We start from the raw sequence: 25,327 nt of genomic DNA on the forward strand, positions 1-25,327 counted from the left end.
TATTAAACAGAAGCAGTTGGCAGCAGCACCAGCGTGAAGAAAAAAGGGGTTAGGGCTAAGTTCCGAGCAAATCCTATTGAACAATGTTTTAAGTTGGGCATTCCTTCGTATACATATACAAGGAAGACACCACATCCTTTCTTTATTACAAAAGCCCAACATGGATGTATTTTAATAATATTGTATTGTTTTCGAAAGCAATAATGGAAAAGTGTGACCTATTCTTGCACAGTAGATATTTCAAATTAAGTTGCCAACCTGAAGGCGAGTTTACTTTTGATAAATGCCATGTTGTATATGACATATGGACAAAGAGATAAATGGGTCGCTTAGATTAGGAGGAAAACGACGAGGAAAAAAGTAATTATAAATAATCCGAAATCAAATCATGTACAATTGCAGTCGCAACTTGAGAATTTTTCAACCATGGGTATCGCCATTCAAAGTGGAGAGAGGTTACAACATGGATACAATAAGATATCACTGCTAGCATTTTGTCCATATTTCTAATTAAACTGCTACATTGTTAAATTTAGAACTGGCCAAACCCGCACACTGGGCATTGAACTTACTAAAAATCGTTCACCGCCGATTTTTCCATTACCGAATTACCGCCCAATTTGGGAAAGATTACCGGATTACCGACAGAGGAAAAGGAAAATACCGTAATACCGTCAACCCCAAAGACCCCCCTCCCCCAGCAACATTGCTATTTTCTTTCTATGTTCAGTGACCTCTTTTTGAATCTTACTTGTGATAAAATTGCTTTGTATAGAAATTTCTTTGTATGCACATGCCAATTATAAAATTGAATTTGCATTAAGGCTCATTCAGCTTGTGTTTCCATTTCGAAGCCTAATCAAGCCCAAACATTTTTTCAATGTAAGCATACTAGGCATATACTTTCTCTTTTTATATATATTCTCAGCGTTACAATTATTATACAGGGTAAATACAGAGCATACAGAGTAAAAACGTCGGATAAGGTCCAAAGGTAAGCAGAAAATTTATATCCAGACACGGATTGACAGTAATTTGTAAGTGAAGTCATAGACACTTACTTCTTGTCTTTGGTGGAATAGTCGAGATTGTCTATCAAAAGGACCTTTACGTACGTAGTAGCATTTTAGGAAAAGTCAGTAGCATTTTAGGAACAAATTGAACTATTTTAGTAGAAATATTCACAATTCCAATCTCGAGCCATTTCTTGTATAAAAAGATTGCAGTCGTTGCTTTAAGTAGAAGCTGACATACCCCTTGGGAAAAAACACAGGCTCTAATCTCCGGACACAAGCCAAGAAAGGCTCTAATCTCCGGACACAGGCCAAGTAAAGATGAGATTTTCGTCAGCGTCAAGTCAAATACTTTTCAAGTCTTCTCTCAGAATGATGAACAATGTTTCGATAACTGTTGTGATATTCTGGTTTAGAGAAATAAAGGAACTTTCGAAAGGATTATTTTTATTTTAAAAAAACTAATTGGTTTAGACAGATGATTACCAACAAGAGATAACATTGCCAGGTAAGAATAATTCTACGAATGTCCACTTCTGCATTGCTAATACAATGAATACATCGAGCTTGTCAAAATTCGTGCAGTTTACAAAGATGCTTTGCGGGGCTGCTCCTACTATCCGAGTAGAGAATGTTTCTTCTAACTTTCCAACTTTGTGCTTCGTAATCAAAGTTTTGAAGCACACCCTAAACAATATTGATTGTAAAGTACAAGATTTGTTGGCTACGCTTGATAAAATGCCAGTCTTTGTTACAACTGAAGAGCGGGTTTTGTCTATTTTGGTTAAAAACAGGCTAAATAGCTGAAACATTAGAAAATACAAGCAGAAGAAAGGTGCACTGGTTAAGTGTTTCAATTGATTCAATCGTGTTGGATAATTGATAACAACGCAGAAACAGTTGATCGGAATTCTTGTAAATGTCTGGCTTTCAGAGTAAGTGGACACTTAATGGTAACAAGTAATAGATCCGTTTACGTAGAACTTTGTGCAACCTTATGCAGCTAAAGACTTCTTACTGCAGAAATAAGAACACATTGTATCGGCAAACACGAATCGAAACTCTTTCAATCAACTGCCACCTGAGAGATTTCAGAAAGGAAATTTAAAAATAGAGAACTACTCTTGGTTACAGTTTTTACGAAAAAATTGGTTTACAAAGAGCTATTATACAAAAGAACAAACATTAATGTCGTTGCTTGCTGGAAAAAGAGGGTGCTCATTGAGTTTATCGCAGCGAATAGAGTTTGGCTCAATCAGCCACATCATTAAAGTGTTACTTGAACTGCTACTTGTTCCGTGTTGCCAATCAAAACCTTAAATTAAAGCCTGCACCTTTTGCAGAAAATCCTTTCGTTGCAGCTGGCATGTGGAATCCAAGATTTGAGTCTTCATTCGCCTGAAACAATAAGCAAATATTACACACAATTTCAGACTACACCCTCACTCACGCCACGCCCCCTAAATAGTCAAAAGAAACAACCTACAATGCAAATTAATTCATTGAACTAGCAAAAAAGACAACTCTCAAAATCCTCCCTATCTGTCCCTGTGTTGCCAAAGCATATCAGGCAGAATAACCAAATTCGGAACCCAACTTCAAGAGAGTTGAAGACCTCTCGAAGATTGATCTCGATGAACATGTAAATGATCTTACCAGCTTGGAAGCAGCGGCTCCTCCCTCGGGGGGTTTAGGACTTGCGTTGTGTTTTCGAACTGCACGGTGTGCTAGCTCACTTTTCGCTGGCCACGTGGGGAACATAGAAGGATCCACTGGCAAAGGTGATTCCTAACAGGTTAAAGAGAAGGTAGGTAAATGAACAAAAGGTGAAGCTTTTTCTCGTTAATTTAGGAAAATTTTGTTCAACGAAAATTTCTTCTACAGAAAATCTCCATCGAATAGCAGTTTTGAAGAGCAAGAGAAGATTGTCAAGCTTTGTCAAGGATATGACAAAACGTGCCCAAGTGCAGAATAAGACTGAGCTGAGCTTCTCATTTCTAGATAATGAATAACGGCAAGATGGAGATTTGAAATTTGATCTTTTTACCTCAAAGTACTCGTGACTTAATGCTTCCTCGGCTGTTATTCTTCTTTGAGGATCATATGTTAAAAATCTGACAAAAAGAAAAAAAAATACATTAAGACCCTAGACTTTCCTTCATTCAAAAATCTACCAGTCAACACAAACAACATTGGATCTACTTATTTTGATGCTCAAAAACAAAAAACGTTCGTTGAAAACAGCAGTTAAAAATATCATCGACAGATAATGCAAAAAAAGATTAAAGGCGTTTGAAATTGTGATAGAAAACAGAATATTTACATCAATGGGAACAGTTGGAAAATAGAACTCCTCTAATATAACAAATGGGCAAAAAGATTACCTGTTCAAAAGATTGAACCCTTTGTCCGTAAATGTAGCTCCGAATCTATTGCGTAAAACATTATATGGATGGTGTGCAAAGTTTGTCTGAAAAAAGATCAAAGTCCAGTACAAGGCCACATCACGTGATTAGAAGATAGAAACAAGACTAAAAGATACAAATTAGAATATAAATTTCAAATAGCTGCCCTCTTTTTTATAGGAGGATTTGGAGAAAAAGGCTTGACAATTTCCAAAAAGCTGCAGCTAGGATAATATTTGCCAAGTAAAAATTGCAAAATAAGACTTTGCAGAAAGTTACCCAAATCGAAGTAAATGCAAATCAAGAAAGATACCTTCTTCACCATTGACAATTCGCTATAAGCCGGAGGGCCAGGCCAGATGTTGTCATTTGGAGTGCCGAGTTCCTGCAAACGATCAGATAAGTGATCTTTATTCAAAGAAAAACGCGAGATAAGTTGGTTGTGTAAGAGATTATTTGAGAAAAAGCATCACATCTAGAGATGCACAAGTAACGCATCCTAAAATGTTTTTGGGCTTTACTGTTTCAGGCCCCTTGTTTCCGTCTCTGCTGTCTCATAAAACTGCCAAAGCAAAATAACAAATTATCAGTTAATAATCTATCTGAACTCAATATAAAACATAACCCTAGGTATATGGAAAAGGACGACAACTTAGAACTTGTAAAGTGTAATCTTCATTAAAGACTTACCTTAAATATTTTATTGATCTGATCGATCTCCGACTTTCCAGGAAACAATGGTTTCATCAACAAAAGCTCAGCAAACACGCACCCAACTGACCAAAGGTCGATTGCAGTTTTGTATTCCTTGGCGAAATTAAGCTTTCGGTTATTTTATCAATTATCAATTTAAATATTTCACAGAACTATAGCAATGTGGAAGAATGTAAAACGAAGTTTAATGTAACTCTTTATGCTACAATAAGATAATTACAAAAAAAGATAGTTCTGAAACTAACTGAAAAAGGCAAACATAGAATATAGCAAAAGTTATTAAAGAAGTAAAAAGAAATAAAAAGAGAAAAATAAACCGAATAAAAAATAGACCAGAGCAATTCTGCAAATACATTTGAAGAATAAAACCGAATAAGAAAAACAAATAAAAAAATTGCGGCAATATAAATAAATGCATACAAACATAAAAGCATTTGAAAAAGCGATATAAAAACCTGCATGAAATAAAAAATGAGAAAGAGCCTTGGGAAACATAAAACCTGTATAGAAATCAAAATGAGTAACAAACCATTGCTAAGAAAAAAAATGTGTCAGACTAAGTACCTTTGCACCAAGCAGTAGTTCGGGAGCCCTGTACCAAAGGGTGACAACAATCGGCGTGTAATTTTTTAGAGGTGAACCATACTCACGAGCTAAACCAAAGTCACCAACCTTAAGAAAGTCAAGTTATTTCAACTTACATGAAAGCGAAAAACATTTTTAATAATTTTTGTCCAAGAAAAAGGCCATAGAAACTAACAGGTTGGAAATGAATGCGACAAAAAACAGGTATGCAATTGCGCAAAAAAATACAATAGTTAGTGGTGGTTTGTATAGGCTAACTGTATATGTGACCTAAAAACAAAATTAATTACAAAAACAAAGACACAAATGACGATGACAACAACAGGACCAGCGCACGGCTGTCGTCTCTATGACTGCTGTTGAAACCCACTGGAACTTACTTTGAGTATTCCCTTGTGACTCAGCAACAAGTTGGATGCCTTGATGTCTCGATGCAAAATCCAGTTATCGTGCAAGTGATTGACGCCTCTTAAAAGTTGGATCATCAAAGTTTTTACTTCTCCTGAAAGTAAAACGAAACATCGTGATTGAGCCACAACTGCAGAACTGCCACAACTGTATCTGTTCTTAAAGCTAAAAGTCGAAAAAAGCTAACGAAGTAAAAGTTGGCATAACGATTAACAGATAAAATTGAGAAGTTGAAAGTAATCGAGGTTGGAAGAGAACTAAGGTATAATAAAATGGAAATTTTGACTGGAATGGCTAGAGAAAATTTATTCATTGTCTAATGACAGCAAAGCTAAAGGGATAGTGGGAATGGTGATGAGTCTTACCAACTAAAAACGGTTGCGTCATGGTTTCCATGAGAGCTTTTAAATCATGTTCTACATAATCCATTACAATGTATATTTTGTCCATATTGCTACCAACAACGATTTCCTAAAACGAAAGTACGAAAAATCACCGGCAGAAGTAATTGAAAGGGGAAAGTTACTTAATAAATCGTTAATTCCACTTCCTATTTAAAAAAAATATATCAATAATAATAATGGACTAGTTAAAACTACAATTACGAGTCTCTATCACAGAGGCAATTTGTAACTGGCTAGGCTATTTTCACAAAATAAAACTATATCAATCATAGTGATAAAAATAAAAGATCAAGAAAAAAAATAAAATTCAAAACTCATAAATATTAAAAAAGTAGTTGAAATCCTGGCAGTAGAATTATGAACCTTTTGCAACTCTTGTATTTTGCAATCCAGCCTAGACATTAAAAAGATGCAGGATGAATAGTTTTTCTAGCAGCTTCTGTTGTTAGATACTTCCCGGATTGGCGGACAATATACAAGTAACAAATTGCTGAGTAACAGAGTTCATGAATTATCCGTCTATGCAACGCTATCTCGTTCTAGATGATTTTCATAAACATCATTGTTGGAAATCATTTATTTTCAATTGTCGAAAGAAAAAAGGACTAGGAAAAAAGGAAATTTCACAAACCCGAACAGTAACAATGTTTGGATGCTGGGCTTTGAGCAAAGTGTTTATTTCTCTCAACGACGTTATTGGAAAGCCCTCCTTTTCTTTCTCCATTTTCAGTCTCTTGAGAGCAACGATTTCGTCTACAAGCAAATTTGATGAACTGCTACTTAAACCCGATACTAAAGGTGCGGAAAATACCAAAAACTCGCTCGCTATATGGCAAAATAGTTGGCGATTTGGTTTCAGGTGAATACAATGAAAAAAAAGAATATTTGGGCATATGTTTTCATATAAAGCATACTGCATTGTATTTTCATAGCACACATGACATGTACTAACATAAATCGCAGGACTTTAGCAATTTTTTTGCTCCAAGAAAGGAGATTCAGAGTTTCGGATATTGAAGTGTGAAGGAAAATGAAAAACAATCTAATGAAAAGAATGTTTTATCAACTGTTTACAGAAAAGGATTTCCAATAGAAAAGAGAAACATTCCAAGTATGATTCTGAGTATGATTCTGATTACGCAGTTAAGAACAGCTGCCAACGAACGCAATGTACTTACCTGTACGATTATCCCTCGCGCGATATACAACTCCGTATGTCCCTTCTTCGATTTTATTCAGCCACTGAAACTCTTTAACGTCTCGGCAGCCCATAATTGCTGGATAATAAGTAGGCTTTTTTAGTTCAATTGGAGACGGGGGTGGAGAGAGCTCTACCTCTGAGCTGGCTGGCGAGATGTCATCATAATCTGCGTCTGCCGATTTCGATAAATGTTCATCGTCGTCTTCTTTGTTTTCATCTTTCTCAAGATCAGCACTTCGCGCCCTTTTTGGTGCTGGCTTCTCATATTCTTCGTCTCTGGCGACCTCCTCTTCACTGTCCTCATCTTCAAGTGATCGCTTCCCTTTACCAGATTTGGTTTTGTCTCTGTGGCGTTTTTTCCCTTTCTCGCCTCCACCCTTTCCTATTTTTTCTCTTTCTTTTTTGTGTTCTTTTTTGTCTTTTGTACCTACAACATCTGACTTTCCCTTTCCTTCTTTTTCCCTCGAAACGTCCTTGTTTTTGTCAATTTTTTCTTTACGATTCGACTTTGCTTCTTTTTTATTCCAGTCTCTTTCGATGCGCGCATCTTTTGGTGCTTCATCTTTCGTTGGTCTTTTCGATGCTTGCAATGCTCGTCTTCTCAAATCTTCCTCAGTTCGCTTGGTTTTGCTTATGGATTTCGATTTTTGCACTTCATGTTCAGCCTTTTTTTCATACTTGCTTCCATCATACTTTCGGTGTTTTCTCTCTTCGTATTCATCGTACCTTCCTTTCTTTTCTTTCTCCCGATCATCTACCTTTTTTCGATCTTCCCGAAGTCTTTTCTTGTCGTCTTTTACATCGGATCTTTCACTCTTATGACTTGACTTTGCCATTTTATCATGGCTCTTCCCCTTGCTTTTTTTCTTTGGTTTCCTCAACAAAGCTTGCTGAGGCGCCGCAATGTCAAGATGATCTACAACTACTTCTTCGCTGTCATCGTCGCTGTACTTGCTCTCCTTGGCATCTCTTTTAACAGCTTTTTCTTTACTTTGCTTTGTTTTTTTGAATATCAATGATCTTGGTTTCTCGGTATCCACATCACCGTCACTCTCAGATTCCGATTCCGCCTGTCTCTGTTCGCCTTTCATCTCTACACTGCTCATTTCACCTGCCACAGAACCAGCAGCTGATCTTCTTTCGCTGTGATCCAATTCCTCTTTAATACTGCTTTCGCTATCGGAAATATCGATTATATCCCCTGTCTTGCCGGCATCGTCAAAATTCATATCGTCTCTTGACTCTCGAGTATCCTCGTCACTTGCGTCGTCATTATCGTCATCATTATCGTCGTCACCACCCTCGCCGTCATCACTCGACCCGCTGCTCTCCATATCAGATTCGGCTTGTACTTTTTCTTCCACATCTGAATCTTTTCCAGAATCTCGTTTGTCCTCATCCTCGCTGCTCATATCCTCGTTAGAGCTGGATATTGCCTTAACTTCTCTGTAGACCTGACCGTTTCCACCTACAACATAAACACACACTTGCACAGTTGCCTGATGATCGCATCAAGAGTGAAAACTCGGAGTAATAAACTAGACCCGGTCTGTTCTATACACCAAAAGCTTGTACAGTTCTGCCTATACGACATCGAGCACTTCTTGACAGACGGGTCAAACAGTAATTTTCATATACACAAGCTTGCACAACTGCTTGCGATTTGAAAGCAAATGTACGCAAACAGCACGAAGGACAGGCTTTTCCTATCACCAATCAAATTAGAACCTGTTCCCCACCAATACAAGCAACGAGAGTGATTAAAATTGGAAATTGGAAAGTCATTACATCGTGCAAAGTTTTTAATCTGAGTCACTAACCTAAACGTCATTGGTAGGGATCTATGTTGAATTAGTTAACAAACAGTGCCGTTGGAACGAAATTCATATTTGGGGAGGCTTCCCATTGTATTCCTTCTCATTCAGTACACTGCTAAAAAGACAACGTACCCCCCCCCCCCAGCCCCCGGGTTCTGGCGGCCTTGATACAATCAACCTTCAAAATATGTTACATAAACTATTGAATTACACCTATAAATTCAATTTGTTTTTGAAAGAATGGCATAGAATTTAACAATTAGGAACATGAAATTTGCTAAACATACTCTCTATAAATTCATCTGGTGCATCTCTGCTAATTTCTCCTTCGTCGATGTCATCTCCGCTATCAAGCTGTGGGTTAGCATCCTCCCGAGAATCACTTTCTCTTTCCATCCGTTCTTCAACTGAATCCGCAGAGTGGGTCTTTTCACTGAATAGCCCCTCCGTAGCTGTTTGGACAGAGCGGGCAGGAGAGCTGTCAGTCGTGCTACTGACATCACTTTCAATTTCCCCCTCTTCTCGTTCTCTTTTAAACCGATACCTTTCGTGACTGTCCTTTTTTCTTTCTTCTTTTTCTGAAAATGAAAGTTAAAAGGCTCGAATATGCTATGTCCCCTGAGTTTTTTACTGGAAACGAATCCTTGGAAAAAATAGTGGCTTTTAGATACTTTTGGAAACACTTTGAATTACCTCGCAAAAAAACCTAGATACATGATTCAATAGGGAAATTCTTGTATATTTGATGAAACTTTTAATAATTCCAAGTCATATAATTGAAAGACCATGCAAAGCAAAGATTTCAAATGTTGAAATGTACTATGTGGCATACCAGACGTATGAATTGAGGCATGCATCAATCCGTCATCTTCTGAAGTATCCCCATCCATTACTTCAATCATAAAAAGAAAAAATTGACTGTTAACGATTGATTGATAATGACTAATAATTTTGTAGTGTCAAATAAATACACGAAAGGTATTACAAGTCTTACTCGCAGCAAATGCTAAAGCAACTGAGAATGAGCTTAGTCTTATTAGTTTTCTTATGACAGGATCTTAAAGTGCAACTCCCGGTAATAACGCTGAATTTTGCTAACCTAAAGGCAAGCCTAAAGTTCTTCAACAGAACTGATTTACAAATGAGGGCTGACAAATGCTAAAATATGCTGGACAAAAGAAAGACCAATAACTACTAAGCAAGTCAGAAATGGTGTGGCACACCATGGGCAACAATTTTTCTGCAGGACTGCCAGAGGGCTAAGTATAAGGACTTTTGTTTTTTGTTTACAAGAATGATCTCACTGTTAATGTCTAATTTATGTCACAATATGTAAACAGCAAACTGCTGAAGAGTCCAATGGGGATTTTGAGAAGGTACAGTTTTGAGCAAACAACGGAAATTGCAATTAGATATCTAAACTAAAGATTTAATTCTTCTTACAAAAACTCAAGCAATCCTATTCTCCTCTGCATAAGCATCTGGGACTAAATCTTGTTGGTAAATTAAATTTTGGAATTCCTACCTGAGAGGCTAGAATAAAAGCTAAAATGAGCACCGGCATGGTTAAATATCTTTCTAAATATGTTTTTAAAAACATGCTCAATGAGATTTACAAGCAATATGCAAGGCTCAATTCAGACTTTGGAGATATCTGGAATACAGTTCAAATACTCAACAACATATTCAATCATTTATTAAAGAGCATACTCAATCAGCTACCCTAGTTGCAACTGGTGAAAGAAGAGGCCATCTAGATAGTCACTATACAAATAGCTATCAACCCTAAAAATTAACAATCTCAGTCTTACTTATTTGTGAAAATCACAGATGAATGTTATCAGGTGGAAAATCATTTCTGGGACCAGATCCCAATTAGTTTAATGCCCAGCAGAGGCTTTATCTTTAAAAAATGTAGATATTTGCTGAATACTTTGTTGAGTCAGGCCTTGCAGTTTGAGGCACCTAATTGTCTTTCTGTGCCTTGGCACAATATGCCAAGGAGAGACAAGATGCATATTTTGTCACGCACCTGCTTCCCAAAAAGTAGTGATATCATGCATCTCACCATTTGGATTTAAGATTACTTTTTTATCAGACATATTGTCTTGTTGCTCCTGGAAACATTTTTCCAAGTACAGCATTCATCATTTAGGGAATCACAACATATGTATGTTAACAATGAACAAAGGCCTAGCTAGCGGGGGTGTAGGGGGTTCTGCATGAGTTTGTCAGTAAATTTCTAGTTGGTGGAAAAATACCCTGGTTTGTCTGTAAAATTGTCTATTTGTAGGTGAAATAGCACTTAAATTTCTCTCCCTCCATGTCTTTGTCAGTAAATTTTAATACTCATGACCCTTCACCCCCCCCCCCCCCCCTAGTCTGGAAGGTCAAGCTACACCACTGACAATGAAATACATGTTTGTGCTGGCTGGATGTGATGAAAGAACCACTCTAAATCGGCACAACCACTCTCATCATGACAGAAGTAACTTTTAAATTAAAAACGTATTAATAGTCTAGCTAGGCTTATTCAGGATCAAAAAATAGAAATTTCTTTTGTAGGTGTCTATCACACTTAAGAGTCAAGAGTTATATAATTGTTTGGTAACACAAAGCTTAAAAATCAAACAGAAAAGCCAGTAACATCACTTGTACAGATATTACAATGCGATTTAAACTTGAAGTTATGAATCGTATGCCTTGATAAAAAATATTGCACCTGGTGCAATATTTTTTATCAAGGCATACGATTCATAACTTCAAGTTTAAATCGCATTGTAATATCTGTACAAGTGATGTTACTGGCTTTTCTGTTTGATTTTTAAGCTTTGTGTTACCAAACAATTATATAACTCTTGACTCTTAAGTGTCAGCTAAATTCTTTACAGAGGGGCCTGTTTAATAATTCATTATGTAGTAAGCAGGGTTGCCAGGTCTCAAAACTGGCCAAAGCCAAATTTTGCGTGTCAAAAATTCAAATTAAGCCAAATATGAAAACGAGGTTTTAGAACAATAGAATCGAAGAAATGAAAACGAGGCATCTTTAGGTTTTGCAAATAAATGTTAATTTGTCATTATCCGACAATTGCTCTCAAAAATAAGGTATAATTAATAGAATTCATATTCTTTGCATGTCTTTCTGATTTCTCGTGGCTCAACAGATTAGATGCTTTAGGAGCAATTGCTCAACTTGCAAAAAGCGTTTTGTGATCCATCAGAAGCTTGTTTAATCCATGAATATTTGTCTTCCTCTGACTAAGCGTAACGCCGCCCATTCTCGTACGAAGATTTCCATTTAGACATGATTGCAAGAGAACAAGAAACAGTGAGGATAACCTTCACATTTGCATAAGTACATCGCACCAGGGATAAACATGTTATGACACTTCACACATCATGTTCTACCTTTAAAAAGAAACCCGAAAGTCTCTGTGAAACAAATGTTCAGAAAATTTTGAGAATTTTTCATATAAATCCAAAATAAGCCAAATTTTTGGCCAAATCCAAATCATATTTTGAAAGCCAAACAAGTTTTCATAAATCCAAATTTCTGGAATTTGGATTAGAAAAATCCAAACTGGCAACCCTGGTAGTAAGTTGTTGTGTTCAGCAGAACTTATTTTGGACACATCTTTGCTCTGGTCTGGCAATGATCTTTGATAAAAATGCCAAATTTGTCCACTCCAATATTATCTAAGTGCCTCTTGATGACTTAGGTACAATGCAAAAGGTTAGGGACAAAAAACCAATTCCCAAAAGGAAATGACTGCTTACATAAGACTAGACATAATCAGTGGAAACTTATATTGACAACTACTTTGCTGAATAGATGTTTTAGGTAACAGATCACTTAATATCTGCATCCACTGTCAAATACAAAAATGTAAACACAGACATTTGATTTATTGCATCTTTATTTTCTTGCATTCAGATCTCTATCTATCCATCTTTCTATTTAAGTACCATGTCCTCTTGTAGGACGTTGGTGACCATGGATTTGCACAAATCTCTATCTTTGTAGGCTATTAACCCTCTTCACTGTAAAACGTTTCACCTCCACAACAAGAAATTGGGCCAGCATCTATTCACTATAACTAAGACACTAAGTCAGGTAATTCTCCATACTCCTTTTATCTTTCTAGCTTTTTCTCTTCTTTTTTTCTTTCTTTGTTTTTTCTTTTTTTATCCTTTTGCTTCATTTTTTGGAGCAAGAAAAATTTATGGGCAATTGGTCCAGACTGGAAACTTTGTTTCTGGCGCAAACAGGTCCATGTGCCTGACTGCACAACTGTGTGCAACACGCACATTTAATAAATTTGCAATGTTATTAATGTGAAATGTATTCAAATAGGGACTTTGCGCGGCCAAAATGCAATAGTGCGCGGATGGAAAATTTCAGTGCTCAGGCAATATATCACGGGCATGCAACAAAGTTTCCAGTTTGGCAATTGGTGTTGTGGTTCTTTTTTTCCACCCTAATGAATGTCAGTTTATGTAAAAAATTAATGTATTAATTGCATGTATTTACAACCAAAATATTGGGTGAAATGTCTGCTTTTCAAATTCATATTTTCAAAATACTCTTATTGAATAGAATATGTTTGATTAGGATTAAACACTTTTTGTGTATTGCTGAATTACAATGCGAAATACTCACAAATGAAATACCATTAGAAGGTTTAAACATACTAAACTTATGACATTAAGTTCTCTGAAAACATCTTTTAAAATCTAGTGTGTTCCCTGGGTTCAACTGGGTTCCCTGGTCTACTTACGTGTCTGTGGATGATATTCCGTGTTACTCGACTTCAATTTACGTTCATATATTCGACTGTTTTGAAAGTCACTGATATTCGAATTCAAGTTACCCTGGGAACAAGACTCACAGTCATTCACAGTAGTTTAAAATTATGAATATGATAACGTATTGAGTAGCTTGATAAACCCAAATCTAGGTTAAAACATCTTGCCCGAGCCGACCGAGCGGCGCGCGTCCAAACAAACTTTAGAACGACCGTCCGAACTTCTTCAGAAACGGCTCTTCATTTCAGTTTGTGGCAGATTTATTGGAAACGTTCACTTTACCATGAAATTAAATAAAGATTACCTCGAAATGGTAACAGACAGTATTCTTTTGGATAAATCTGCGAAATATTTTCAGCAGTTCAGCATCAACAAAGACTGTCGCAACAGCAACTTCACTTTAGAATACCATGTTCATGTACCATGTTCAATCGACCTCCTATCGAAGTACTTGTCTCGTTTCGGTTCCGAAGTAAACACAGAACCAATGAGTGCAACTGCAAATAGATAGAGATAGAAATCTGTAGGTGCACAGAACAGAACGGCAAAACAGAAGCATGGCTCCTTTTCAGAGGACGAGTTGAACACGAAATGATTCGAGATAGCGATTAAATACTAACAATGGCTGATAGTGGTGATGTCACCAGACAAACCACCACATTTCCCTACAAAGAAATATATTTTCTAGGTTTAGAGTCCCAGTCAAATGTATATTGTTGTACAAAATTAGAGAATAGGCAACCTCTGAAAGATGGCGGTGATAAACTATTAGTTGGCTCTTTACGGGGAACAGTTGCCTGTATTGAGCCTATAGTAGATTATGGAAATGGTAATCCCCACCAGCTAACATCAAGTGAGATCTACTTTACTTACATCCCAGGTAAGTTCTCAGAAATGAGCAACACTCCCCCCCCCCCCCCCCCCAACTCAACTGTTTATGTGCCAAACAACTGAAATTTATATTTTGATTACCTTATTACTGATCGATTCAACATTGAACAAATCCGAAAATTGTCTACTTTAAATGGTCATCCTTTCAAATATTCACCTGACAAGGGTCTTGCACAAAGCTATTCAGTTTACACTAATATTCACCTTCTGGAAACTATAGCAGATTTTTTACATTTAACCCCTCATCCTGAGACTTTTTTATAGAAGGAACCAAATTTTTTAAAAGAGCTGGCAATTCTTAGTGAGATTTGATTCAGGCACATTCATTAGGCATTATCAGGCATGTTCAGAGGTTGTATGAGTTTTTTGAAAGTGGCTGATTAGATACAAAAGCAACAAGAATGTTATTAAATAATCAAGAGAATACAAAAGGCATAAGTTCAATAACGAAATTTGAAGATAATGCAAGTGTTATATTTATTTGGTTTCACCTCTGGTGAAGCTGACCTGAAATACACGATCAGTTTTTATCAGTTTTTAACTGACAGTTTTCAGTTTTCAGTTAGAAACTGATCGTGTATTTAACAAAAACTGACCAAAACTGATGCATTTATGAACGTCACTTTTTGACAGAAGAAGTTGAACGGTGTCTAACTTTGTCAGTTTTTAACTGATGGGATTTCTATTCATTGGTGCAGACTCTATTGTTTTAATCTGCCATCACTCTTATACCCTAGCGCAAGATGCAAATTTTTTCATAACAGTGTTGATTTCAAAATGTGAAAAAGTTACAAACACAGATGAATTTATATATGCCTGGAAGTAAGGAAAATCGTTATGCAATGTGACATCAGACTCAAAAGTAGTTTCGAAATATGAAAAAGTTTAAAAACGATATCTTTTTCATTTTTCCCTGTTTTTGCTTTTCTTGACGATCAAAGCTGTAGCAGAAAGAACTGCAATTTGTACACGATCAAGTTCCATATAAAGAAAGAGTGAGCTGTCAGTCAAAAAGTAAAGAAAACTTATCACGTATGGAGGATGTTTGCTTTAAGAGACTGAAAACTGTCAGTCAAAAAACTGATAAAAACTGATTGTGTATGTCACGCTTTAGACTATTTATACTTTGAGTAGTGCCAGCTGTCCCAGTAAACAAAAGTTTTGTTAATAGACAATGGTCTGTCATTTGCTGTAATCAGACTGGCCTTAGGGATAGGCTTAAAAGAGGATTTTTAAAGGATCTTCAGTTTATTGAAATTTTGTCTGTTCCTTTTTTGACTAGGGGATGCAGAAATAATCTCAATGGATTCATTCTCACGCATTCCTGGATCAAAGAATGAGTCTGTTGTCATAGCAATATCACTTATATTGGTGAAGGTAAATAAATTTGAGTTTTATGCTTTCTTCATGTCCTGTTGTGATATAGAATCAAGTAATATAATACCAGTAAATATGTTTATTCTGCTTATCTGAAAGAGCTCTAAAGAGCTTCAATCAACCAACCAGTATTAGAAGTCATGCTTAAAATATGATTATGTTTGATCAATTTTGTTATCTATTTATCATGCAAACTCAAAAATTTGTTTTTAACCAACAGAAGGCTCTTTTCTTGATTAGTTTACCAATTTGAGAGAGCTTCTTTTTCAAGAAATTATCTGCATGTATATCTGTTATTCTGGTAGTTAGAATTTCTTATTAAAATTTTTTATGTCTACCGTTGTACTTTTATTAATTTGTCATTTCTAAAAGACTGAACACTCCAAGAACAGGCTGAACACCCCAAGAACACCCCAAGAACACCCCAAGAACACCCCAAGAACACCCTAAGAACAAACTATTAAGCAGCGGAAACCCTTTAAAATATATCAAAATCGGCATATCATTTGCAAATAATTTGGTCAATCAACCAAAATTAATTTTGGGGTGGGAAAGGGCCTGTTAAGTCTAATGCTGTTGATGTTGCTACAACCAACTAATGTTTTGCATGCCAAAAGTGTGAACGGGGGTTTGTAAATTGTTGTGTGGCTAAAGCCCTTATAGTCCTTCTGCTACCATGGTTCCTGGCAACAAAAATTCAAATTCCGATTAATTTTATATTCAGAAACTTAGTTAGAAATGTATAACAATAAGATAATTATCCATTATAAGACAATAAGATTATCAGGGCCCCATTTGAGCACAGGCCCTAAAATTTGCCCCTCCTAAGCCCTCTTTTAAGTAACATGCTGTGGCCCTGCTGCTACCCTCTAACAAGTCCTGCACTATGCATTTTCTGTTTCATTTGTCAAAAACTCCTTATAAAAATCCTATCCAGGAATTGGGCCTGCAAGTGCACCAGCTGGAGACGTCACTGCCTGAAGAATAACAACACAACAAGAGAGGAGGTGTGTGTCTTGTTCCACTTAGCTAGCGTGCACTAGCATACCGTGCCCACATTATAGTTAATTTCTATTCTATGCCGTGACCATTTGGGCAAATTAGCAGATGGGAAGAACAATTGTTTGGAGGACAATAGGTAGTCAAGTGACATGTTGTATTTTTACATTGTCACTGGATACGAAAGATTTGAAAACAACAGGAAATTGCTTGAATGCACAAAGGGAGTAAAACTCAGAGTTGTTCTGCCTGTACAAACCCCCGTTCACACTTTTGGCGTGCAAAACATCAGTTGGTTGTAACAACACCAACAGCATTAGACTTATCAGGCCCTTTCCCGCCCCAAAATTAATTTTGATTGATTTTCCAAATTATTTTTTGAAATGCCCATTTTGAAATGTTTTAAGGGTGTTCAGCCGCTTAATAGCTTGTTCTTAGGGTGTTCAGCCTGTTATTTTAGAATCTATGTTTATTAATTGTGTTTTTATGCTATTTTTTAATGAAATAAAAACTGAGCTGAACTGAATATTCATACTTCTAATTCTACCCATGGTTTTGTTAAAACATTTCCTTCAATAGAAGATCACAAGATCTATTTATTATAAATAGACTTTCTATATGAAATAGAGCTTTTAATTGTTATAAATAGAATTAAAACTATTTATGAAGTAACTTAAAAAGTATGTACAAAAGTATGAAGTATTGAAGGAATTTGATGCTGTTTGTTTGCAAGCAGACAGTTAGTGACTGCCCATCTTATCTGATAACTGTTTATTGTCATGAAACATCACATCAAACAAATGGAATTTTTATTTTTAGAGTTTTGTTTTGCTAGGTCATTGAGGGGGCAAAAAAATATCAACATTTTTTGAATATCTACAAGGCAATGGGTCCTGAGCAGAAGGATTCCTTGCGTAATATTGCAAGTAAGGCATATATATTCATTCATGATTTTTTGGGTTGAAAATTTCATATTTGTGTTGCAGCCACAATATTTTTAAATTCAGAATTCAGATTTTAAGAGTTTTCTGTCATTTACTTTCACTAATGAAGCATCATCATCAGCTCATCATATTTTATCACCTAAAGCCTGAGTATGAAATTTTAGAGTTTGTGCTTTCCAGATAGATTTAAAGATAAATTGTTTTAGGCTCAGTAAAAATAAGCAAATGAGTTTTTAAGGAAATTATCAAAGGAAATTTTCATGTTGACCATAAATGCCCCAACTTGAAGGCATCCTACTTTGCAAGGAAATATTCTCTTATTAAAAGCCTTAAGGCAATCTTTTTTGTGGTCTCCACTGGTTAAACATAACTTGAACTTAATTATGGTCTTCCTTAAAGTGTCAGACTTACAAAAAGTTGTACATATATCTTTCCCTTTCTAAACGTTTCCTTTCCTTGCCACTGACAGCCTAGTGGCTGGCTCTTGGTCAGCTTTAGGTCCCCATTCGATCTAGCTGTAATGACAAGCCCTAACATTGGACAAGATCGGTCTATAGTTGACTGTTTGAGACTATGTATAGTTGACTGTGTCAGTTGGTTCTTTCTTATCAACTCTGTATGTTGGCTTACAAACTGCAAAAACCTCAGCACTGCTTTGTAGTGCGGTTTTTGGTTGCTTTGCTCATTAAAGAGACTGTCCTGGAAATTATTTTCAGGAGCAAAAACTCATTTTCTCTTCGTTTTAGGAAGCTGTCAGCATATTGAGTTATATTTTGTGCCATACCAACTTACTCACACAAGGTTTGCATTTTTGCATTTTACTTTGTTAGTAGGATGTTAATATTTTGTGTAATGTTTGCAAAATTGTAAGTTTCGTTTTATCTTTAGCATTACTTTTATGAATTCAAAGGCCATTGATGAATCATCTGCTCGCAAAAGGTTGCTGCAGCAGGCTCTTTGTCTCAAACTGAAGCCTTTCATTGTGAAAAATCTGCTATATCCATATTCATGTAAACAGGAAGTCTGCCCCTATCCACCATATAAACCCAATCTATCCATATAAGTTTTTATCCAGATCAAACGTTATCAGTAATCCTGTAAATGCAGCCTTAGATCCTGGTCTTGGCCAGCTAAATCAACAGCACCCCAGAATCACCCATTCCAGTTATTTAGCATAGTATATGAAAGGGACCGCAATTTCCAGCTTTAATTTGTATTGTTCAAAAGATCAAGCTTTCTTGACTGTGAAGATCTGAAACAGCAAGCAGAAACAATTCGTAATGACAAGAAACAATGTAGTACAATAGATATAGTCAATGACCTGCAAAACAGAAATACTTAAACGATGTAAACTAATGTTGCATCCGGCATTTGGGGCTTCATTAGAGTTGTGTCCTTGGTCCTTTAATCCTTTCCTAACATGTTAATGACAAGAGCAGCGCATATAATTTGATCCTAAAAAAGTTGTTGATGAACCAATTTTTCAAATCTTGCAAGCATTTAGAATGAATTGATATGTGACACAAGTTACAGGACTATCAGTGAAAGACTGCTATTGTGGAAATCAATGTCAAACTTGGCATTAAAAAAGTTTGCTTGCATGACTGATAAGCAAAACAGCAGGTATCAAAAGTATTATTTCGGCTCAAAACATTGATTCTTTGATGCAGATATATGTTATCACTTCTTGAATGCAGATATATGTTTTCACTTCTTGTATGCCGACGAGTTATCACTTCTTTTATGCAGATATGTTATTGTCATGATAAAGGGGGTTCTTTCCTAGCTTCTTAGATTTGCTATTTTTGAAATTTTTATGCTTCGTTTTGCTTTTCCATGACAGCATCATTTTGGGGAACCAAGGCAAAGAACAGGTTTTGCTACTTTCTGGAAGTGATAAAAAAGTGCATTTGTTTAAAGAGGTATGTCTGTAATTAACAATAATTACTCTCTAAACTCGCTGTTGTAGGCATTTGTCCTTAAAGTTTTATTTATAATCCTACCAAGATGCTTACAACTGTTTGCAGTCGTTGACGGTGAGCGTCGGGACAGCTGAATGGAGTTGAACTTTCACAATCGTTACGCCTGTCCCGATTAGAGAAAATTTGATTAAAAGAAGAACAGGTTTTAGGAACAGGCACGTCTTAGCGAGAGACAGGTTTCATTGCAGGCACTATTTTTCTGGGCCATTCTCCAGTTGGTTGGCCAGCCAGTCACAGTTGAAACTCAATAGGTCGAGTTTTCAATGCAGAAGTTTGTTTGTTCTATCGAGGATTAAGCTGGGAACTAAATCTTGCTTCTAAATACCGCCTAACTGGCCATAAATTGATATCAAGCAAAAAAGTAGCAATGAATATTGAAAAATATATTTTTTCATGCACCTCTAAATGTATCTATAATATGTCAATAGTTGGTATATATCTATAAATAATGTTTTAAAGTTAACATAAAAATCTAATAGCTACGTAAAAGCTAATAAACGCCAACAATCGAAAAGGAAACTAGACAGGGGAATCTCATGAGCAATCTAGCAAACAGGGTAACCGAGATTTTTTCTTTTGATATGTGATCCTGGTGGGTCTTTGACTCAAAATCCATCAGGGGCCCTGACGATTTTATTGTTCCCGGCCATCGAAAAATTTTCAATCTAATCTTAAAACCAATGATATCCTTGGAGAGAAAATTCAAAAATGAATAAAAAATCGTAGGAAACCTATATTGTTAAATAATAAACCTGTCGAAAGATATGAGCTCTTAAAATATTGCGAAAATGAGGTCATCAAATGAGTACAAAATCTTTACCATGTCTTTTCTCGCTTATTTTTCGTTGTTTTGATAAGCGCTAAATCTCAGAATGGCACAGGATTACTTTTTGGAGACAATCGAACTATTTTCGATAAGAAAAATTAATATTTGTTGCATCTTTTCACGCCATAATCATTTCAATTAAAGAAAATGTCTTTTGCAAAATACGGCCACACTCATGTTTTGTTTCTTCTGGAAAACTCGGTAATGATGAACGAAGCTAGGAACGAAGTTAAGTACACGCATTAACTAGGCTGTAGAAACAGAACTGAAGCAGTTAGCAACTGAGTAGAGACCGCTCACATTAACGCTCCAAGTTAAGATAAACTTTAGCGAAAACAATCAAAAAATCTACCCATAGCGTACACAAAGAGGACCGTAGCCAAAAGTAGTCTCTGTCAGCAAGTACTGTAGATTCCGTTGGTGATCGAGTACTGCATTATCTAATTTCAGTCAAGTTTATTATCCTTAATTATTGTTTTTATACAAAATTCTGAGTTCCTATTTTGGAAACGCAAAACATCTGGGCATAAAATTCTTTTTAACCGTATTAAAATGGTTGTTAAAGAATGTCCAAGGATTTTAACCTACCTAGACTACGGTCAATTTGATCCTGTAAAGTTTAGTAAAATTGCTTAAATGTAGATGAAAAGACTTCGTCATGAGTTAATTAAACTTTAAGCAATTAAATCGTGTTTGACAAATATGTTTGTAATTATACAGCGACTTTTTACATAGTTTTGAAAGAGGCAAACATTTTGAAACATACTGAAGTTTCTCATTTTCATTTTTTTTCAAGCAGTTTTTAAATTCTGTTCCACCGAAAATCGTTTCTTGTTATTTTTCTTCGTTAATAAATTTTGCAATAAGTTGTAAATAAGTCCTACGTAACCTTTGTGTAATTTAATTTACTTTGATCTTGTTTATCTTGTTCGGGCTTAGCAGACCTATTTACTGCTGGTAGTGAGAAATTTGATCGACTTTTCGTAGCGGTATTCGACTCATCCGTACTTCGATTTATCCGGTGCCATTTCTCTACGTAGGTCGGTAATAAGGCTATAGTTACTGTTTCAACGCGAGGAAATACTAATCGGATTGTGTGTTTGTTACATGTATTAAGGCAACTTCATCTATCCCTTGTTTAGAACGAAGAAATACAACGATTCGAAGAATACCCGATCGAGGAAAGCTTTCCAGAATTTTGCGATTTGCCCAGCAGGTACTTCGTGACAAAGACCCAGTATACACTATACTAGGGATCTAATTCATCTTTATGGGTCGCTTTTGAGCGCCGATTTCAACTTGGAATTTACCATTGCTGAAAAACATTTACCATTTTTCGAAACATAGAACATCGCTCGTTTGTCATATTATAAGAATATATAGCAACGTATTGCAGAGATCATGAATCAATTGTTGTAAAACCGATTTAATTTGTCAGCGAATTTCTCCACAATTCCACCACTGTTTTTGGTTTAACTGTTTTTGGTTAAACTGTTTTTGGTTTATAGTATGTTTCAGCAGACATCCTTTATCTGAACCTCTCTATTATCATTGTTTATTGTTTCAAGGCAAATGATTCTTCTATAATAGTTAGTAAGGCAGAATTTTGGTTCCAAAGCCTTCCCTAGGTGCTTTTGAAAGCAAAACACGTATTACTAAATTATTTCTTACTGTATAATTTTTGTTTAATTAAGATCATGTTTTATGTTTGCAGTGTTATTTGGATGGACGTGAAGCACTGTCGTTTTAGTATAAGAGTGACAGCGTTTGGATGTGAAAATGGCTTTGCCAAGGTTACTGCTGTTGATGCCAATGCAGGTATTTAAGAAGTTTCTAAGACGGTCTTTTCTTGAAAGCTTTGCGGTAATTTCATTTTAGGCTTTCTAAATTTCTCGTGAATTACAATTCCAAAACCAAATCACTTCAGATTTTGATATTACGAACTTTTGCAATCTGAGGATTAAGTCTGCATCTTTCTTGCGTATATCATCACTGACACGGCCTCACAAAGCTGGCTGTTTAAGGATTTGCAATGTCAGTTTTAGCTGCATTTTGCTTGTGGGGTTTTTAGTTTTTTATTAATGTAAACTGTTTTCACTGTGAGATATTTCTTGAAAAAACTTCCATTTAACAGTTGTATTAAAAAGCTACACAATGGACATCGGTGGGCTTGTGACGTCGGTGCGTTTGTTTGCACTGAGTGACGCATCATTGGCGGGCAAAGGTAATGTGGATAGCAATCCTTTCTATTTTTCCGTAAAGTTATGTACGTCTTGGCTGAATATGATACGTAAAGAAGACGAAAGGTGTGAATTCTTGTGGTAACCACCATGACGACATTCTAATCCATGAAACAGCTTTTCCTGATAATCTTGAAGGCGCAAAATTGACAATCATATCTATGCTTCCCTTTCTTATTGCTTTTTAGATTTATTTTGTAGTTTCAGGTCTCTAGGCACCAGCTGCTAGACCACTAGCTTCAGGAAAGACTGATTTTTCATTCTTGTGATTAGATTGAAACCTTCCCAAATTGGCTTGATTTATTTTTCATTACTTTTAGAACAAACTTCAGAAGAAAACGAGTTTTTCCCCGCGTGTGAAGAATTGTCATTGCTTGTTACATGTGCCATGGAACTCTCCGTTGTTTATTTGTAAGACAGCCCAGATTCTGTTAATTAATCGCCAAGCTTTAACATTTTCACATTTAACGTAAAAGCAAAGTTTTCTTTCCGTTTGTGCCTGGCACTTGCACCAACTTCTGATAACTCGAACTTGCGATAACCCAAAAAATTCGCCATTTCTTGGGAGTTTCAAGTACTTTTTACGGAATTATTTTGAGTTCTATTTGTAGCTTCCGAATTCAATTCGAGCATGCGCACTTTTGATGTGGATATCAGTAATTTGTTGACCGTCGATCTTTCTCCTCAACCGACTGCTGGCCTATATCGATTACCGATTGGCTACTTCGATGCTTTGTTAACATTTTGAAACCAGATTAGCATTACAGCCCGCACTTGATAAGATATTATTTAACATTGATTTTCATGAACTTGAGATTATATTAAGACTTTTTATTTTTATTTTTAGACTGCTAATAATATTCTTTTAGGAATGTATACAATCGTGGCTTTGATGAAATGGTTGTCTTACCTCAATCGGATCACTTTGACAGCGTCTTATGCTCAGCAGTTGCTGACTTTGATCTTGATGGCCATTGCGAAATACTTCTTGGTACATATGGACAGGTGCGTTTGGCCAATTACTGTTTATCTTTCGATTTTCTTTTTTTCAATCAAAAGCTTTTTATGTCAGCCTTTATCAAGTTAAAGAACCCTTTCCTGTGTATTTCATTACTTTTTGAAATGTTTTTGGCTGCCATATACATGGTGTGTGTTTTCTGTCTCCAGATCTTTTGAAAATGATAACACCATCAATTTTTTGGAGAACTGTAGAAAAATCTTTACTTGCTACCTTTTGCCACCTTAAAAATATTCATTAGGTATTTTCTTCTCATACAAGGACCGTCTCAGTAAATGAACCATTTAAGAGATGTTGCGGGTTACAATACAAGATTTCAAAAGCTTTCGGATTCGTCTTAGGGGATCTTTGGTATTTTGCTATAGGCTTTTGAATCAGGAGATCCCTTTAAAGGCCGAAATAAGCCACATTAGCTTGAAATAAGACGAAGATGGATAATATCTATTCAGAATATGCTGATCCGTTTAGGACTGAGGAGAGTCTGGAAATGTCTTACATGCTGGGAGAAGTTTTTTTTCTGAAAATCTTTTGGAAAATTTTGAAATCCTCATTCAATTTAAATCCTCTTGCTTTTCGGACGCATAAAAATTTAGGAATTATCATTCTGACTATTTTACTTTTTTTACTTTCAACTAATTTGCTTTACGCTATTAGGCGTGTGTGTTTGTTATTGCTGCTTTATCCAAATATATATTTTGTTCTTTTCATGCACGAAGGAGCTGCTTGTGTACAAGTCTCGCACTTCGTCTGTTCAAAGTGAGTGCATTCCACTGCATTTTGATCTTCAGTATGCAAAGAGTTTCCCGAAACCGATCTTCGCCGTGAAAATGGTCGACTTAATAGTGAATGGGGTGAAAGACCTTGCTGTGGTTACTATGAATGGCATCCATATATTGCAGGTAGGTCACCTGGCAGTTAAATAATTCAGCTAGTCACCACAGATTCAAAGGTCCGTGACAAGTTTTAACAGATAAACCGCACATGTTTTGCCCTATTTTTACCTACAATTGTTTCAATTTGATGCGTAAACCTAGTTACCTAATATTATTCTAGCTGTATATTTCATCAATTTCAAAGTTGAGATGAACTCGTTAAGCGTTTGGCTTTTCGTTAAATTTTCGTTTATTCAGCGACAACTCGCTGTATACTTTTGCTACATTATTTCACCGCTTTTCATAACTACTTGTTCCTTGATTTTCAGTTTGACGTACACCAAGCGGCAGAAGCTATAATACAAAGGATTTCAGCCGCCCCTCAAGACTTGGAAGTCAGTGACTGCAATAATGAAAGAGCGTCACAAGAGGGTGTGGACCCCATGCCCCCATAACAGAAGAGAGTTCAGCACACCTTCGATACAGCAGCAAGATATGAAAGAGGCGACATTTGTTTACCACAATCTAGTGTCTCTGTTATAGCTTCACGGACATTAGATACAATGAAACATTTAACGAAGGCAACCCTTCGTTTGAGCTTCAACTAAGGTTTCTTTTAAATTAAAAATTGTGATTATCAATGAGACTATACCTTGATAAACAGTTTTAAAAACTTCATATAAGCCTGCCAATTTGGAGCGACTCGAGCCGGAATTTTGTTCTTTACCCCCTATGGTACGCTTGAAGTTGCTTGATTGCTTTAAGTATGTAAATGTAGAGGTCAGATTGTGAGTTCCCTTTTTAAAAGCAAGTCATCCCGTCATG

The 25,327-nt window shown here is 36.1% G+C and overlaps 2 protein-coding genes and 1 long non-coding RNA gene across 3 annotated transcripts in view; 1 reads left to right on the forward strand and 2 right to left on the reverse strand.

Annotated features, from left to right (window-relative positions):
• The window catches only part of LOC148959503 (uncharacterized), a 228,097-nt gene that overhangs the window by 62,206 nt on the left and 140,564 nt on the right, over positions 1-25,327 (reverse strand). The window lies entirely within an intron of this gene.
• On the reverse strand, positions 2,136-13,764 carry LOC135688419 (uncharacterized). Its single transcript, XM_065205263.2, has 14 exons — positions 13,658-13,764; positions 9,380-9,439; positions 8,835-9,125; positions 6,708-8,198; positions 6,161-6,282; positions 5,491-5,596; positions 5,098-5,219; positions 4,697-4,804; positions 4,109-4,225; positions 3,732-3,803; positions 3,398-3,483; positions 3,061-3,127; positions 2,670-2,801; positions 2,136-2,411 (listed from the first exon to the last, which is right to left on the reverse strand). Exons 2-14 carry the CDS (start codon positions 9,435-9,437, stop codon positions 2,322-2,324), a joined length of 2,862 nt encoding a protein of 953 aa, XP_065061335.2. The 5' UTR covers positions 9,438-9,439; positions 13,658-13,764; the 3' UTR covers positions 2,136-2,321.
• Positions 13,824-25,163, forward strand: LOC135688446 (KICSTOR complex protein kaptin). Its single transcript, XM_065205302.2, has 12 exons — positions 13,824-14,233; positions 15,527-15,621; positions 17,456-17,546; positions 18,311-18,365; positions 19,408-19,486; positions 21,515-21,588; positions 22,087-22,190; positions 22,507-22,596; positions 22,933-23,023; positions 23,482-23,617; positions 24,347-24,529; positions 24,832-25,163. Exons 1-12 carry the CDS (start codon positions 13,975-13,977, stop codon positions 24,955-24,957), a joined length of 1,383 nt encoding a protein of 460 aa, XP_065061374.2. The 5' UTR covers positions 13,824-13,974; the 3' UTR covers positions 24,958-25,163.

The sequence above is a fragment of the Rhopilema esculentum genome, chromosome 10, assembly GCF_057945365.1.
Source record: "Rhopilema esculentum isolate cy_ngs chromosome 10, ASM5794536v1, whole genome shotgun sequence".
In the NCBI taxonomy this organism is placed as follows: Eukaryota; Metazoa; Cnidaria; class Scyphozoa; order Rhizostomeae; family Rhizostomatidae; genus Rhopilema; species Rhopilema esculentum.